This window comes from Heliconius melpomene, chromosome 19 (assembly GCF_056956725.1).
Source record: "Heliconius melpomene rosina isolate 202511_hmr_F chromosome 19, ASM5695672v1, whole genome shotgun sequence".
NCBI lineage: Eukaryota > Metazoa > Arthropoda > Insecta > Lepidoptera > Nymphalidae > Heliconius > Heliconius melpomene.
In genome coordinates, this window is record NC_140407.1 from 1,355,326 (window position 1) to 1,370,733 (window position 15,408).

Here is a 15,408-nt window from a genome sequence, read left to right on the forward strand (position 1 = left end):
CTCTATTTACATATTTTTATGTGTAAATGTATTAACTTAAATTATTATTTTTTCCTTTCTTTGTCGATAAATGGCGACATTGCGATTGGCAGCTTAAAAACTAGAACATAATTTGACCAGATGACGGGAAATTGACTTTTCACATTGTTCACATTTGCAAATAAATATCAATTCATCCTCCATTTAAGTTTTACCATTTTAAAACATTGTATACAAGGAATGTTGGTTCCAAAATTGAATATAAAATGCACCTGACGAAAGTCATTTCAGACTTTTATGCTCTCACGTGTAAAACCTTTATTCTTTAATAAATTAGGAGTACATTAAATAAAAACTAGAATATTGAGATCTTGTACGTCCAACAAGGTTATGGAAAACTAAATTAATGCGTTCAGTTCTTATTATTAACTTAGACTATGTACTGTTAAAGGAAATTAAGGTAACAACTAAAGGTAAATAAAATACATAATATTTAAAAAACTATTATAATTTATGGCGTAACAACAACAGTTACATGGGAAATTTTATAAGCACAATAGTCCGTTAACGCTAAGAATAGTGGATACGCAATTTTTTTGCTAATTTGAGTTGTAAAGAAATATGCGCCAAAAGCGGCCGCCGCGGTATACCATCCCCAGACTCGATCATGATTGTGAGAATAGACACATAAAGAAACAATATTACAAGCAATAACTATATTTCCTAAATGTTGATTATCAGTTCCTCCCAAAGCCATTGCGAAAGGAACAAGGCCAGAAATAAGATGGATGGCACTCAGCCCCTGGTCTCCGCGGTAAAGATCTGCATTTAAACAGGGTAAAGCTAAATATCGAGTGGCATGATAGCTGATGCTGTATATGGACTTAAAATCTTTGTTGAAGGCTCCACCTGAGAATGAAAAACTAACTGTATATGAATATGTTTGTTTTTTTTTATTTTATTTTCACGCATCCTTACATAAAGGAAATTTAATATTAAGACATTTCGTTTTCCACTATCATTCGTTACAAGCGATATCCAATATCATAGTAAATATATTGAATTCGGAACTAAGGTCTGCGCCTTTTAAAATCAGACAATTAATTGTATTCTAAAAATTTAAATATAAAATAATATATCTAATAAACTCAAGAATTTATTAATAAATCTTACTTTGATAGTGCAAAAATCCTACAAGGCCATGAATAAAATAATTAGCATGCATGCCTGGATGTGAGTAGCTTTTTACATGTGACCGGGTTAGTCCTTGTCCGGCGACGCAACATAATACAATGTGGGCTATCGAGGCATTTATATCGTCCTCTTCGCCCATTATATTCAAAAAAATTATAAATGCATATATTAATCAAAATGTAAAGAAAATAATATAAAAGATAGAAAATTACACTTTGACAAGGTTAAAAGATAATAAATTGTAATAAGCTTCCTGTTGTGCAAAAAGTTTTGCAATGATTTCTTATTTATATAAAATTATGAGTATTTGAAACTTGTGCAAATTATACCATTATACTGATACCTATTTTTCTATTATTTATCAATATTGTTATAACTAACAATTTATTATTAGCCTTAATAAATACTGCTATTTCAAAAATAAACCATAGACTAAGAAAACATCAAGAGCTGGCCACACTAAACTCCGCATAGACAACACCAATCCAAACCAAGAGGCTTCCATTTTGCTGCTAAATGCGTAAAATTTTACAAAAATTAACGTACTAAATTGTGGTCGGATTTGCAAAACGTGATTATTTGGTGAAATTATTGAACGCAGTGATTAACAGTTAGAATGGCAGCCAGCGATTCAGGGACGGATGACTCACTTTATCCCATTGCGGTACTGATTGATGAATTGAAAAATGAAGATGTACAACTAAGATTGAACTCAATCAAAAAGCTGTCGACTATTGCACTCGCTTTGGGCGTGGAAAGGACAAGATCTGAACTGATTCCGTTCTTAACAGAAACGATATATGATGAGGATGAAGTACTACTGGCCCTCGCTGAACAACTTGGTAAGTATAACTATGCCTCTATAGTTGTGAAATGTTATTAAAGTCTTAAATATTTCCTATCTGATTGTGCAATATGTATGTTAATTAATAAAAAAAAGTCTCTCTAGTAAATAATCAATTCCAAAAATATGTTAAATATCTCGACAGTAGTTTTATGAATTCTGGACAGTAATGAATTCACTTTAGCAATTATTTTGACCTATGAAAATATTTTTATACTTTTAGTATTGCTAATAAAAAACATAATGTACTTCCAAACCCTTATTATTGCATTTATAAATTATTGAAAAGAATTTGTACTAAACTATACATCATTAGAATAAAATTATAATATTATTTCTTAATCAATATAATATTTACAGGAAACTTCATAAACCTGGTTGGAGGAGGTGAATTTGCCCACTGTTTACTTCCACCACTAGAATCTCTTGCCACTGTAGAAGAAACTGTAGTAAGGGATAAAGCAGTAGCTTCATTGAGAGCCGTTGCAGCTCATCATTCACCGCAAGCCTTGGAACAGCACTTTGTGCCACTTGTCCAGCGTTTGGCAGGAGGAGATTGGTTTACTTCAAGAGCATCAGCATGTGGATTGTTCAGGTATTTATTTTTTACTAATTAGCTTATATGCTTCTTAAACTTCTATTTCAAGGCCATTATGGAGTAGTGGAAGAACATTTGTGTCAATGCACAATACCTCTAAAATTGGATGGAAAGTGGGGAATAGAGTGTCTTAACATTAGCTTCTTGTGTTCTCTCTGTCTACCCTGCTATGTGCTGTATACATAGCAATTGAAAAAAATTCAACAACTCTGAAAAGTATACTATCAATTGCATCTTCTTAAACCATCCAAGGATATTTTGCTAGTTACATAATATGGCTGTTGTAGCAAGCAGCACAGTGTCTCACAGTACACACAATAGTTGTCAGTTTGAATCCCACTCAGGAGAAGGAATAATATTGATATTCCTCACTCTAATAACAAGACAATTTGTGGCATTGAGTTTATCTGCTCTCAACATCTCTAAAATTGGGTAGTGTGCACACTATAGGGAAGGTCCTTCAACAATAGATTTATAAAGCAATGGTCGACGAATTCGATGCAAGGTTGGAATTTTGAATTTTTCTAATTTAGAGTTTTTTCCTCCCAAATGAACAATGCGCAAAAGTTCAGAAAACTTAACTGCGGGATGGTCACAACTTGTCAACCTTACTGTATGATGCTACATGCGTGATACTCATTTACCACTCATTTTCACGTTTACAGTGTCTGTTACCCCCGTGTCTCAGCACCAGTGAAAGCGGAACTCCGCGGCCATTTCCGCACTCTCTGTCAAGACGACACGCCGATGGTTCGTCGAGCTGCCGCATACAAGTTGGGTGAATTCGCAAGAGTAGTTGAAGTTGAATATGTGAAGAGTGATCTTATACCTATGTTCGTTTTGTTGGCTCAGGTTCGTTTTGTTGACTCAGGGTATTTTTTTTTAATTTATGTTTTAATGCAATTTCTTGATATACGAATTTTATATGCAATGTTTCTGAAAATCCGGCGGAAAGTTTAGAATAGAATCTTAAAGATGGTTGAAAGAGGGAAGGCCGGGTGATCCATTACCATCCCAGAAATTATACACACACTGTCAAATCTGTTCAAAGGTAAAGACCAGACCCCCAGAATCTCTCTAGATATGCCAATGACCTTAATATTTAGCCTTCCACCTACCCAGTTCGTGCAGTACACAGTGTAAAGAAAAAAAAAATTAACAATAGACCTAAAGTGATATTTGTTTTTGTCTATAATAGTAGTTTTCTTAAAAAACCTATTTTCCAGGATGAACAAGATTCAGTGCGTCTTCTAGCAGCTGAAGCGAGCGCTGCCGTTGCAGCTCTCCTACCACCAGAGGATATGGAACAGCTGGTGATGCCCACAGTGGGGGCCCGAGCTGGGGACAGCTCATGGAGGGTCAGATATATGGTGGCCGATAAGTTAGTATTATAATATTTTACTCAGGTTCTCATTGTAAGGATTTTAGTAATCCTCCTTAATGGTCTGTAATGTTCCTTAAGGAATTTAAATTTGTTTCATACACTTTTTAGAGATTGCCATTGTAATTTAAATTTTTATTTTTGTCATAGTTTGTACTATGAACAATTTCAAAGAATTTTTTCTTAGTGATTCTATGGCATTCCTTATATCAAATTTCAGTTTTCTATGCTCCATACTTTCAGATGAGCCATATTTACTTCTCCAGTTAATGTCAATCTTGTATTGTTTGACATGTCTATCCAATCACTAACCTGCATGCCGTCCTCCATCTCTGTCTATTTCAATCTATGGTTGCAATTTATGGATTATTATTTAAAATTTCTATACTATAATATTCTCTTTGTCCGACAAAATATACATTGTCATAGAAAAAATAGCGACAGTCATACGATAGAAACGAGAAATAAAGATAAGCTTGTTACACCAAGTTTTCGCCTCCAAAAAGTTAATAAATCCTTTATGGGTCTGAGTATACGTGTATATAATAAAATTCCGCAGTGTATTCTTAATTTGCCACTTCCAAAATTTAAAATATCTGTAAAAAAAATTCTAACAAGTAAAGCTTATTACACTGTTCAAGAATATTTAGAGGATAAGCATGTATGGAATTAATGTCTATTGAATGTCAGGCAGGACAGCTGCCAGCTAATGTAATAGTAAAATATACCATTGACTTTAAAAAGAGCAACTGTTGAGTTTCTTGCCGGCTCTTCTCAGCAGAACTGCCTTCCGAACCAGTGGTAGCTTTTTGTTGACATGTACATTCGACGATTCAAAAGTGCTTATAAAGTTTATTTGAATAAAGAATATTTTGAATTTGAATTAGGATTGATTATTAACATTGGGCGTTAATTTATAGTTTCCCATCCAGACTTTTACACATAGCCTGGGCCTAACTATGGTCTTACTTCACAATATATGACAATATATATTTAACTAAAACCTTACCATAATGATACTGTATGATGTTTTAATTTTCCCACTCTGGTAGACAAAGTGTGGTGATGAATTTCTCGATTTAGGCCAGAGAGCAGAAAAAGAAGTTTTTTAAAACTAGGTTCTGTATGCTAGGGTAGGGAAAGCCAAACGCCTATTGAATACCAATAAAACACTTAAACTTTGCCTATCAAAGTTTAAATAATTTATTTACAATTAAAATTTAATATACTTTTATAAGTTTAAAATTTAATTTCTCTCATCAGATTTGTAGAACTGCAGCAGGCAGTTGGCCCTGAACTGGCTCGTTCAGATCTAGCTCAGATCTTCCAAGCTCTGCTTAAGGATACAGAGGCTGAAGTGCGAGCTGCAGCTGCTGGGAAGGTATATATTTATGATTTTCATTATTTTTGCAGCTTAACACTCCAATATAGCAAAGGTATGCATAGGGCTTACTCTAATGCTTGTCTTAAGACACTATTACCATTCCTTACTTTCCATTTTATTTTAGAGCTGTTGCTTATCAAATTTTCGTATGTCATATCAATCATAGGAATCATGGAATAATTAACTTAACAGTCGGTATATTCAATTAAACATGACCCAACTAATATCATATCACAGTGAGAACTTTTTTTCAGTTTATATTAAAAATGTATTTAATTTTGGGAATAGTTATAAAAAACAATAATGGTATCATTTCCTCCCAAGGTGAAGGACTTCTGCATGAACCTGGACCAGGCACACCAAGAACACATCATCATGACGATGATCCTCCCCCAAATCAAGGATTTGGTTTGTGATCCAAACCAACATGTGAAATCTGCCTTAGCTTCCGTCATCATGGGATTAAGCCCCATTGTAGGAAGACAGAATACTATAGAACACTTACTACCATTGTTCCTAACACAACTTAAAGATGAATGCCCTGAAGTCAGACTTAATATAATATCGAACTTGGAGTGTGTGAACGAAGTAATTGGAATACAGCAACTTGTACAATCTCTTTTGCCTGCTATAATGGAACTAGCGGAAGACACAAAGTGGAGGGTCAGATTAGCCATAATTGAACACATGCCACTGTTAGCCGGACAACTCGGCCAGGAGTTCTTCGATGACAAGCTCACAGGACTTTGTATGCATTGGCTTTTTGATCATGTCTTCGCTATACGTGAAGCTGCCACTCTAAACTTGAAGAAATTAGTTGAACAATATGGCGCTGCGTGGGCTGAGAGCTTTGTCATACCGAAAGTGCTGGCCATGTCCCGAGAACAGAACTATTTACACAGAATGACATATTTATTCTGTATTAACGTTTTATCTGAAGTATGCGGTAAAGATATTACAACTAGAGTACTACTACCAACAGTATTGTCTATGGCCGACGACAATGTTGCCAACGTCAGATTCAATGTTGCCAAAACGTTACAGAAAATGGCGCCTTTCCTCGATCCGGCAGTCATTCAGCCACAAGTTAAGCCTGTTTTGGAGAAATTAAATGTAGATGAGGATGTTGATGTTAAATACTTCGCGTCTGAAGCCATTGCTGGTATCGCTGGTTAATATTTTGTTAGTCTGTAAATCTTTCTAGTTTGTATTTATTCTGTAAAAGCCCTTTTTATTACCGTTTTCATTCCAGTGCAGTAAAATAGAACACTGAGCGGCATTTATCTTGCACTTTATAACAATTATAAACAAATCTAATATTAATATAGACGACAGACGTAAAAGCCATTTTTGTTTCATTTCTATCACATTCTTTTTTCTATTTAGTAGTAAACTTTAGCACAATTGATTTAAATTTTGTGTAGGTTTTCAAATTAACGTGTCTAAATTTACACATTAAACTATAAATCACTACTGGGCTTAATTTTAATGGATAAAAAACAAATTCTTTAAAAAAAATATATGTAATCAGTTATGTACGTACGTAAAAATAAAAAAACCCATGAAACGTCTATACTTTTTATTTCCATAAAACAACAATGTCCTAATTTTCACTTCATGAATATAGAATTTACGTGAAAGTAGACATGGAATGTAACACAATAGTTACGGGGCTATTTATTATTGCTATTTACATACATATAAATAAAAATGAATATTAATTATCACACATGGACGCCTTTTAATTAAATTACACATTCAACAATTTGTGCACAGTAAACAAAAAAATAAAGCACCAAATTTTATTTTTATTCCAATTCCAGAAACTACTATCGAGGAAAATATATACACTGGCAACATTTCTTTAAAATATGGCTATTATTTTTATTTATCATTAAATCTTTTGTTTTTATAAGCAACACGATTATTAAATTTTGTAACTTGATTTGTAATACACATTAATCTATTAACAACTTACTAGTAAACAGTTATAATATCTTACAAGTATCGGCCCGACATTCTGACTATTCAAAAGAAAACATTAAAATCGTTGTATAGAATTAACAAACAGAAAGTAAGTAGTGTTGCCATACAAAACAAATAAATTATTATTACGGCAACTTCTACAGAGCCATTAGAATACATGGTGCTCCAACACATCTCTTTATACAGTGTTTTAAATAACAAATCTCTTACACAGCATGTTTTAAATAGCAAATATAAAATAAATAATAAAATAATCAGCAATGCCGGTCGTATCTGATTTAATGGCGGGAGTCGCGCGGGTAGAACTCGGCCAGGATGGACGCGGGGATACGTTTGAGCATCTCCTTGGGGAAGATACGGAGCAGTTGCCAGCCGATGTCGAGGGACTCGAACACTGTACGGTTCTCGTAGTTGCTCTGTAACAAATTATTTTGTTAATAGATATTCTTGTGTGAGGAAGGTTTTATAAAATATCAAAATACTTCAACATTTAAATTACGCATTATGAGAGCCTCTAATTATTAGAAACTAGCGACCCCCTCGCGGCTTCGCCCGCTTTAACTACTAAATTATTCACATAATGTATGTTTGCAAAGCATTTAAGATAATGTGAAAATTAATTAAACCCTAATGCAACCCGCATTTTCGTAGTTCCAATAAGGATTTTCCAATTGTTTTAAAATAAACACAAATAAATAACACAAACAACAGAAAACTTAAACGAAAGAAATTATAAACAACAGACTACCTACTATTCTCTTACCCAAAAATACTTAAACGAAAGATGTAACCAACTATGTCGCGTAGAAAAACATTATAATTATTAGACAACTCCAAAGTACGTGCAATCACTTCTAAATTTACTTTGCCGGGCGCAGAATTGAGGCATTCTCTCGGCCATCTCCGTAGTAGCTCCGAACGACAGCAGCAGCGCATGCGCGAAAGTGTCTCAACGGGTAGGACTTTATACACATTTATCGTATTTATGTTAATTTACATAAGAATGTACAAATAATAAACTATATATAAACCTTCCCTGAGAAATACTCGACCTAATGGTGAAAACCGCATTAAAATCCGTTGGGTAGTTTAGAAGAAGAGTTAGAAAGCCCAGACAGACACGAAAAGCGACTTTGTTTTATAAGATATAGGATAGGATAGGATACTTTCAAAGAATAAAAATTTCGAATATTATATTATATAGCTTATTATATTATATAGCTACATTTAAAATGGCAGATTAACAGAACGGTTTTGTATTAACATGGTACTGTTTAAAGCTATACATCAATGCTTAGATATAGATCTACACAGATTTGTTTGTCAGATCTGACAGATTTGTTTAAAGTTTGATGTAACATATAAACGTGTGCTATTTTTTCATAAAAATATGTTAAAAGTGACCTTCTATAAAAAATATTATTTACGCCTATTTAGGCAAATTTATTGTTTGTTTAAGACTCACCTGGGTAATAAAGTTCTTCTCAAACTTCGTAAGGAACTCCAAGTACAGGAGATCGTCAGGCGTGAGCGCCTCCTCACCCACTACAGCCTTCATGGCTTGCACGTCCTTACCGATGGCGTAGCAGGCGTACTGTTTAATAAGAAATACAATATATTAAATATAAAGATAACGTCTAAAGATTATAAACTAAAAAAAACTAGTCAAGTGTGAGACGGACTTATCCACTGAAGGTCCCGTACCAATTGGAACCAATTATTTTATGCCTAACTTATGTACCAACATAAGTTCGCAAGCATATGCACTCATTTTGTGGAATGAACCTATAAATTTTAACTTTTTTAGATTTTTTCTCTTATTTATATTTTAATTTTTCATTTTATGTTTGAAAAATTTATGTTTTACATATTGTGCACGCTAATCTCGGAAACGGCTTAAGTGATTTAGTATTTAAGAGAAACACTATAATATATACTAACCAACTGATTGGACACATCAGAGTGATCTTTACGAGTCATGCCCTCACCGATGGCGGACTTCATCAAACGGGAGAGAGACGGCAGCACGTTGACTGGAGGGTAGATCTGTCTGTTGTGGAGCTGACGGTCTACGTAGATCTGGTAATAATAAAAATATTATAATAAATTTTAAGTTTGAAATTTTAAGATCTTTAATTTAAATTAAACCTAAACAGGTAAACTCGGAAAATTAAGTCTGTTTAAGACTTTAAATTTGTCACTTTATTTGATATAATATATTCTGCACCAAATATTTTTTTCAAATTTACAGTATGCTTATAGTTTATAGAATTAATTCAATTATATCGGCCGAAGAGGTCGTGACGCAGCGACAGACGCCTCTGACTGTAACGCGACAGTTGTTGATTCCCATTATTAATTTAATTTTTATCAACAACTTTCTCTCCGCTTATACAGCTATACTTTTACATACATTAGTATAAAACTAAGAAATAAATTAAAACAAAACCCCATTTCCTCACCTGTCCCTCAGTAATATAACCAGTCAAATCGGGAATGGGATGGGTGATGTCATCGTTGGGCATAGTCAAGATGGGGATCTGGGTGATCGAGCCGTTACGGCCCTCGACACGCCCGGCACGCTCGTAGATGGTGGCCAAATCCGTGTACATGTAACCTGTTTGGAATTAAAATATTTTTTATTTTGTGCTTTTGTAAGAAAAAACGTTTAAAATACAATGACAGCATTAAAAACCGAACTGAACACGAAAAATAACGAAATAAACTACTAATGATCTAATAACATAATGGCATTGTGCCTTATTTACTATTATGATATATTTACATATAAATATTTTCATTTCCTCGCTCTGGTAATAAGCGCAACATGTTCTGAGTGAATTCCGCCACTCAACCCGCGGGCTTTTCAATTCGGCGGAAACTGGGTAAGTGTCTTAATACTAGGTTCTCTCTGTATCCCCAGTGTAATGTGCGAATATAAAGTAATAGAAATATTTCTTGAGTTGTTATCATAGCGCAACGTCGCAGCATCTTACTTCTAAACGCAACGGTTATGGGGTTCTATTCCCAGTCAGGGAAATATTATTTTTATTTCTGTCTGGTAACAAGATGAAGATCAGTGTTAAGTTCCACCACCGTTTACAAAAATGGACGATAAGTAGTGAACAGTGTTTAACAGTGTCACCTTTGCCTACTCTGCTATATGCGGGATACAGCGTGAAAGTAAAAAATATATTAGTATACCTGGGAAACCACGTCGTCCGGGCACCTCCTCGCGGGCAGCGGATACCTCACGCAACGCCTCGGCGTATGAGGACATGTCGGTTAAGATGACCAACACGTGTTTCTATAGAAAGAAATGTTATTGTTTAATGATTTATAGTTAAAAAGTGAATTGTCTCGTATGATAAAAATAAAATGTAAAGAATATCAGTTGACATAAGATTTTAAAAGAAGCAAGATGCTAAGCTGTCGTGGCGCAGAGGCTCAAACGTGCGACTATAAGCGCAACGGTTGTGGATTCGTTTTCCACCCGGGGGAAGGAAATATTTCTTATTTTCATTTCGTTGTATCACTAGCTAGGTCATGCTGTCTACCCAGCAATAAAAACTGATCAAAACCTTTTAACTTACCTCACACTGGTAAGCCAAGAACTCAGCCGCAGTAAGAGCAAGACGTGGTGTAATAATCCTCTCAATGGTGGGGTCGTTGGCCAAGTTCAAGAACAGGCACACATTCTCCATAGAGCCGTTCTCCTCGAAGTCCTGTTTGAAGAATCTGGCCGTCTCCATGTTGACACCCATAGCTGCGAATACGATGGCGAAATTGTCCTCATGATCATCCAATACTGATTTGCCTGGGACCTGGGTAATAAATGGGGTTAAATTATAGTATATTTTAGTTTTTAATATTCAAAATTGATTTGCGTAATCATATTCATTTCGATATTATTTGCCATAATTGAAAGTATTATTATTTTTAAATAAAAGTTATATTGATTATTGAAGCTGTTGTGGCGCAGTAGCACAAACGTGTGACTGTAAACATAAGAACTGTGGGTTCAATTCTAGCTAATAGAAACAAATTAATTTAATATTACCATTGCCTGTCATTAAGGCTAAGCGAGGTTTTGAGTTCCATCACTCAACAAGCGATGTCTACTAGGTGTCCTCTAAACCTGCTATATATTGAATACAGCATGAAGCTAAAGAAATATATATGTTACATGTATGTAATTCCTTTATTATACCTTAACAAGACCAGCTTGTCTACAGATTTGGGCCGCAATTTCATTGTGGGGCAGACCGGCGGCTGAGAAGATGGGGATCTTCTGACCACGGGCAATGGAGTTCATCACGTCGATGGCGGAAATACCTAATTAAATAAGGTTTTTTTAATAAAAGCTATGTTCAATTTCGATCAAAAATACTTTCTACCAAATGCCAAGATAAGTCAAAAAAAATTGAATTTTTTTTTTGTATTAAAAGACTGACACCGGAAAATTCCGCCTTTTCCGCAATTTCAAATCGAAGCTATTACAGGGCATTGCTATGAAAAGATTGCGTATGACTTGACATTTTTAGAAAAAATACATTTTATGATATTGTAATAATAGAGCAACTGCAAATTCTCTCCCTATCATATTACTCTGCTATATTAAAAGAGCCAAGCTCAAAAAAAAAGAAATATGCACCAGTTTGAATCATCTCCTCTGGGTAGATACGGGACCACGGATTGATGGGCTGACCCTGGATGTCCAAGAAGTCCTCAGCCAAGATTGGTGGACCTTTGTCGATTGGCTTGCCGGAGCCATTGAATACACGACCTAGTTCGGAAAGAATAAAGATAATTATGAAAAATAATATTTTAAAAGTATTAAGATATTATATTCAGATAAAGTATAAAAGTTAAAATTTATAAGTGATTGTTAAATTGTGATTATGCTGTTAAATGTTCAAATTGAATTGTATTTAAGTTATATAAAAACATGTCCATTTAATTAACTTTATATAAGTTAGCTATTAATGTAAGATAAAGTGCATACTTGGATTCCAGCAATAGATATCTAAAATTTGGATACAGCTAAGCTAAGCGTTTTAGCTGTCCAATAAAACATTCAATTCCAATGAAATATTCTGACCAATATACAAACAAATAAAGAAAGATTAAAATATATATATTTATATATAATCTTACCCAACATGTCTTCAGACACTGGAGTTCTCAAGATGTCGCCGGTAAACTCACAAAGAGTGTTTTTGGCGTCAATACCTGATGTACCTTCGAACACCTGGACAACGGCTTTTGTACCGCTGACTTCCAGTACCTACATAGATAAAGCCTTATTTTATTTTTATATTTGTGTTAAAAAATTTAAATATAACCTTTCTTGAATTTTGTTTGTGCTGTTCTTGATGATATTACAGTAAGATTCATTATTAACACAAACTACACATCAAAAGAGGATGAATATAAAGATGCAATGTCCAATGTAAAAGAATACATTTTGTTTTATTTTTTTCTATTAACTAGAAAAATATTGTGTTTAATTGATTTAAAGCTCAGCTTAAGCCTTCTTGACTGTACCTTGCATAATTTTTTATTTAAAATTTCTATACAATCAGAAATAAACAATAAAAAATAAATGTAAAATATAAAAACAAATGTATCCATTCGTACAAAACATGCATTTGTTAAAAATTTTAACTTATAGTTTTTTAATATAAAAATATATATTTATTATATAAAAAATTATTTACATCAATATCAATTTTGACAGGCTAGATAAGAAAAAGAAACATTTTATCAGATTTGATTTGAGGTACAAAGATTTATATTGAAATAGTTGAAGATACTTATCCATAAAAATCTAAAAAGAATTAAATTGCTAGATTTTATTGCCTGCTTACAATAAGCCTGTTGAAATAAATTGGAGTACTAATACTATATTGTACAAAATATATTAATTTAAATGAAACTCTTAAACCAGATGCAGTTTTCCATGTTTTTAAAAGCTCAATGTTTTGAATTGAATACTTTACTATAGTACTGGTTGCAGGTTGATCACACAACATGTTTCCAAAATGCAATTAATCCAGCTTAAGAGTTTCATTCAAAATGTGTAAAAGTTGTGAAAACCAATGATCTCATTCTATAATTTAGTATATTTTGGTATATTAAAAGACAAACCAAGGAATAATTGGTTTTATTTAACTAAAACATTTGCTAGACATTTTAAATAATAAGAATGCAAACATTGACAGATTAGATATTTAGATATTTCTTTTCTTAAATTATATGACATATTTATTCTTTTAGTTTTATCTAGTTTTAATTTGTTTTTGAATTAAATCATAGATTAGTCTCAAAGAATCTATAAATAATTAATTAATCAGAAAATTTTTCATATAAAAACCAGCTTAACTAACCTGACCAGATCGTAGGGTGCCATCTGCAAGTCTGAGCTGAACAATCTCTGAGAACTTGGGAAACTTCACCTCATCTAAGATTACCAGCGGCCCATTTACTCCGGATACTGTCTTGTAAGCTGTTTAAGAGAATATCCTCATTTTATTTTGGTTATAACAAAGATGTTAATTTTAAATATTAAATATTTTACAATTTCTGTGAATGTATTATGTACAATTTCTTACAATATTCCCTTTGACTGCATAGCCTGCCTACTGGGACCAAATATATTTCCAATTAATATATAATATATCTATAATACCATCAAGGTGTTATAGTTAAGTATAGAAACAAATTTAGATGGACAGGGTGACAAACACATACAGATTAATTATAAATATGAAATACTACAAATGTGTGGTAACAGAATATTTTATTTTAAATAAACAGTACAAAACTGTAACAGCTATAAAGCAGAAAGTTTGCATTACAAAATGTATGTAGAAGAGAAGTCATGTGATCCTAATAAGAAAAAGTAGCAATTTATTGGGTGTGACTTTTTGATACAATTTGACTTACTAAATAAAATTCTAATCATATATTCATTAAAAATACTTTATGTAAGAGGTAATTCTATCAAGTCATAAATAAACCATTTAGGAAACAATTCATTTATATAGTTATATAAAATTATTAGTAAAACGTAAAGTAAATTATAAAGAGTAAATCATCAAGGCCATTAAAATATTGAAGTAAATTCCAATCCAGTGTTAGAAGACTTGATCATTAACATATCAGCTGATACATCTACAAATATTCCATTATAAAAAAAGGTACAAATTGAATTTGTGTCATTACGAGATATTAGACGGCGCAATCGGTAAAAGTGAATTTGGGAGGAACCATATATATTTTTGTTAAAAAAGTGCTTAAAAAGGCTTTAAAAAGATTTAGAACCGAAAAATCTAAATCGAAAAAGAGATATAGACAAAACAAAACATCAAAACGGGCTGATGGCAAAATCGATAATTTGACATCGCTGTCTTGCCAAGTAAATGTTCTATACGTACTTATATTACAAATTTGATATTCTACTTACTAAGACGGGGTTGCGAGATGAAATCCCTGGATACAACCAGGGCATGTTCTTTATTCGCCTCGGTAGCGGATAGAGATCGTGCCATGTTTCAGTTTTCTTTTGGCAGGCCGCTCAATAAAACACTAAACTGCGCTGCCTCCTCGCCCGAAAACTGACGAATAGACGTTTTGTCTATGCCACTTCACGTGCTGTCACGTGACCTATCACAAGATAAAAGTTGCCAGTGTGTTGAAATGATTTATTACCTTTTTAAAAAATATATAAAATAAAGGGTATTTGATGAAATATTTTTGCCCAGTTAAAATAAAATAGAATACAATTGGGATTTATCTATCTACAATTTTAACATCATAATATTTCTATCAAAATCTTCTGAAAACAGAAAGTAGAAAACTTTTAAATAAAGAATACTGAAACTTAATACTTTTTTTATTTTATATTGTATTGTAATAAAATAAGTGAATAGAAGAAATAAATAAACAAGAAGGCCAGTATTTCATATTAAAATGAATTTGATTTAACAATCAATTTACTTAGACTAGTTTACATCAGAACAGCAAGCAAAATTTAAGCA

At 33.0% G+C, this 15,408-nt stretch overlaps 3 protein-coding genes across 3 annotated transcripts; 1 reads left to right on the plus strand and 2 right to left on the minus strand.

The window, feature by feature from the left end:
- Positions 1-472: 472 nt before the first annotated feature.
- On the minus strand, positions 473-1,415 carry LOC146528239 (uncharacterized). The gene is made up of 2 exons (XM_085203352.1): positions 1,153-1,415; positions 473-888 (listed from the first exon to the last, which is right to left on the minus strand). The coding sequence occupies exons 1-2, from the start codon at positions 1,310-1,312 to the stop codon at positions 491-493; spliced, it is 558 nt and encodes a 185-aa protein (XP_085059478.1). The 5' UTR covers positions 1,313-1,415; the 3' UTR covers positions 473-490.
- Positions 1,416-1,638: 223 nt separating this feature from the next.
- Positions 1,639-6,951, plus strand: Pp2A-29B (Protein phosphatase PP2A regulatory subunit A). The gene is made up of 6 exons (XM_085202581.1): positions 1,639-2,015; positions 2,378-2,612; positions 3,281-3,467; positions 3,842-3,996; positions 5,260-5,377; positions 5,705-6,951. The coding sequence occupies exons 1-6, from the start codon at positions 1,790-1,792 to the stop codon at positions 6,554-6,556; spliced, it is 1,773 nt and encodes a 590-aa protein (XP_085058707.1). The 5' UTR covers positions 1,639-1,789; the 3' UTR covers positions 6,557-6,951.
- Vha55 (V-type proton ATPase subunit Vha55) lies at positions 6,945-15,024 on the minus strand. Its single transcript, XM_085202582.1, has 11 exons — positions 14,835-15,024; positions 13,756-13,874; positions 12,524-12,653; positions 12,021-12,152; positions 11,577-11,701; positions 10,960-11,190; positions 10,571-10,673; positions 9,829-9,983; positions 9,308-9,445; positions 8,832-8,960; positions 6,945-7,782 (listed from the first exon to the last, which is right to left on the minus strand). The coding sequence occupies exons 1-11, from the start codon at positions 14,917-14,919 to the stop codon at positions 7,645-7,647; spliced, it is 1,485 nt and encodes a 494-aa protein (XP_085058708.1). The 5' UTR covers positions 14,920-15,024; the 3' UTR covers positions 6,945-7,644.
- Between the last annotated feature and the right edge of the window lie 384 nt (positions 15,025-15,408).

Coding starts and splice junctions, on each gene's coding strand:
- LOC146528239 (XM_085203352.1), bottom strand. CDS start 1,312: ATGGGCGAAGAGGACGATATAAATGCCTCGATAGCCCACATTGTATTA. Junction 889..1,152: donor AGGATTTTTGCACTATCAAA/GTAAGATTTATT, acceptor TTTCATTCTCAG/GTGGAGCCTTCAACAAAGAT.
- Pp2A-29B (XM_085202581.1), top strand. CDS start 1,790: ATGGCAGCCAGCGATTCAGGGACGGATGACTCACTTTATCCCATTGCG. Junction 2,613..3,280: donor TCAGCATGTGGATTGTTCAG/GTATTTATTTTT, acceptor TCACGTTTACAG/TGTCTGTTACCCCCGTGTCT. Junction 5,378..5,704: donor GAGCTGCAGCTGCTGGGAAG/GTATATATTTAT, acceptor TTTCCTCCCAAG/GTGAAGGACTTCTGCATGAA.
- Vha55 (XM_085202582.1), bottom strand. CDS start 14,919: ATGGCACGATCTCTATCCGCTACCGAGGCGAATAAAGAACATGCCCTG. Junction 12,654..13,755: donor GCACCCTACGATCTGGTCAG/GTTAGTTAAGCT, acceptor TTATCTATGTAG/GTACTGGAAGTCAGCGGTAC. Junction 10,674..10,959: donor TCTTGGCTTACCAGTGTGAG/GTAAGTTAAAAG, acceptor TTCTTTCTATAG/AAACACGTGTTGGTCATCTT.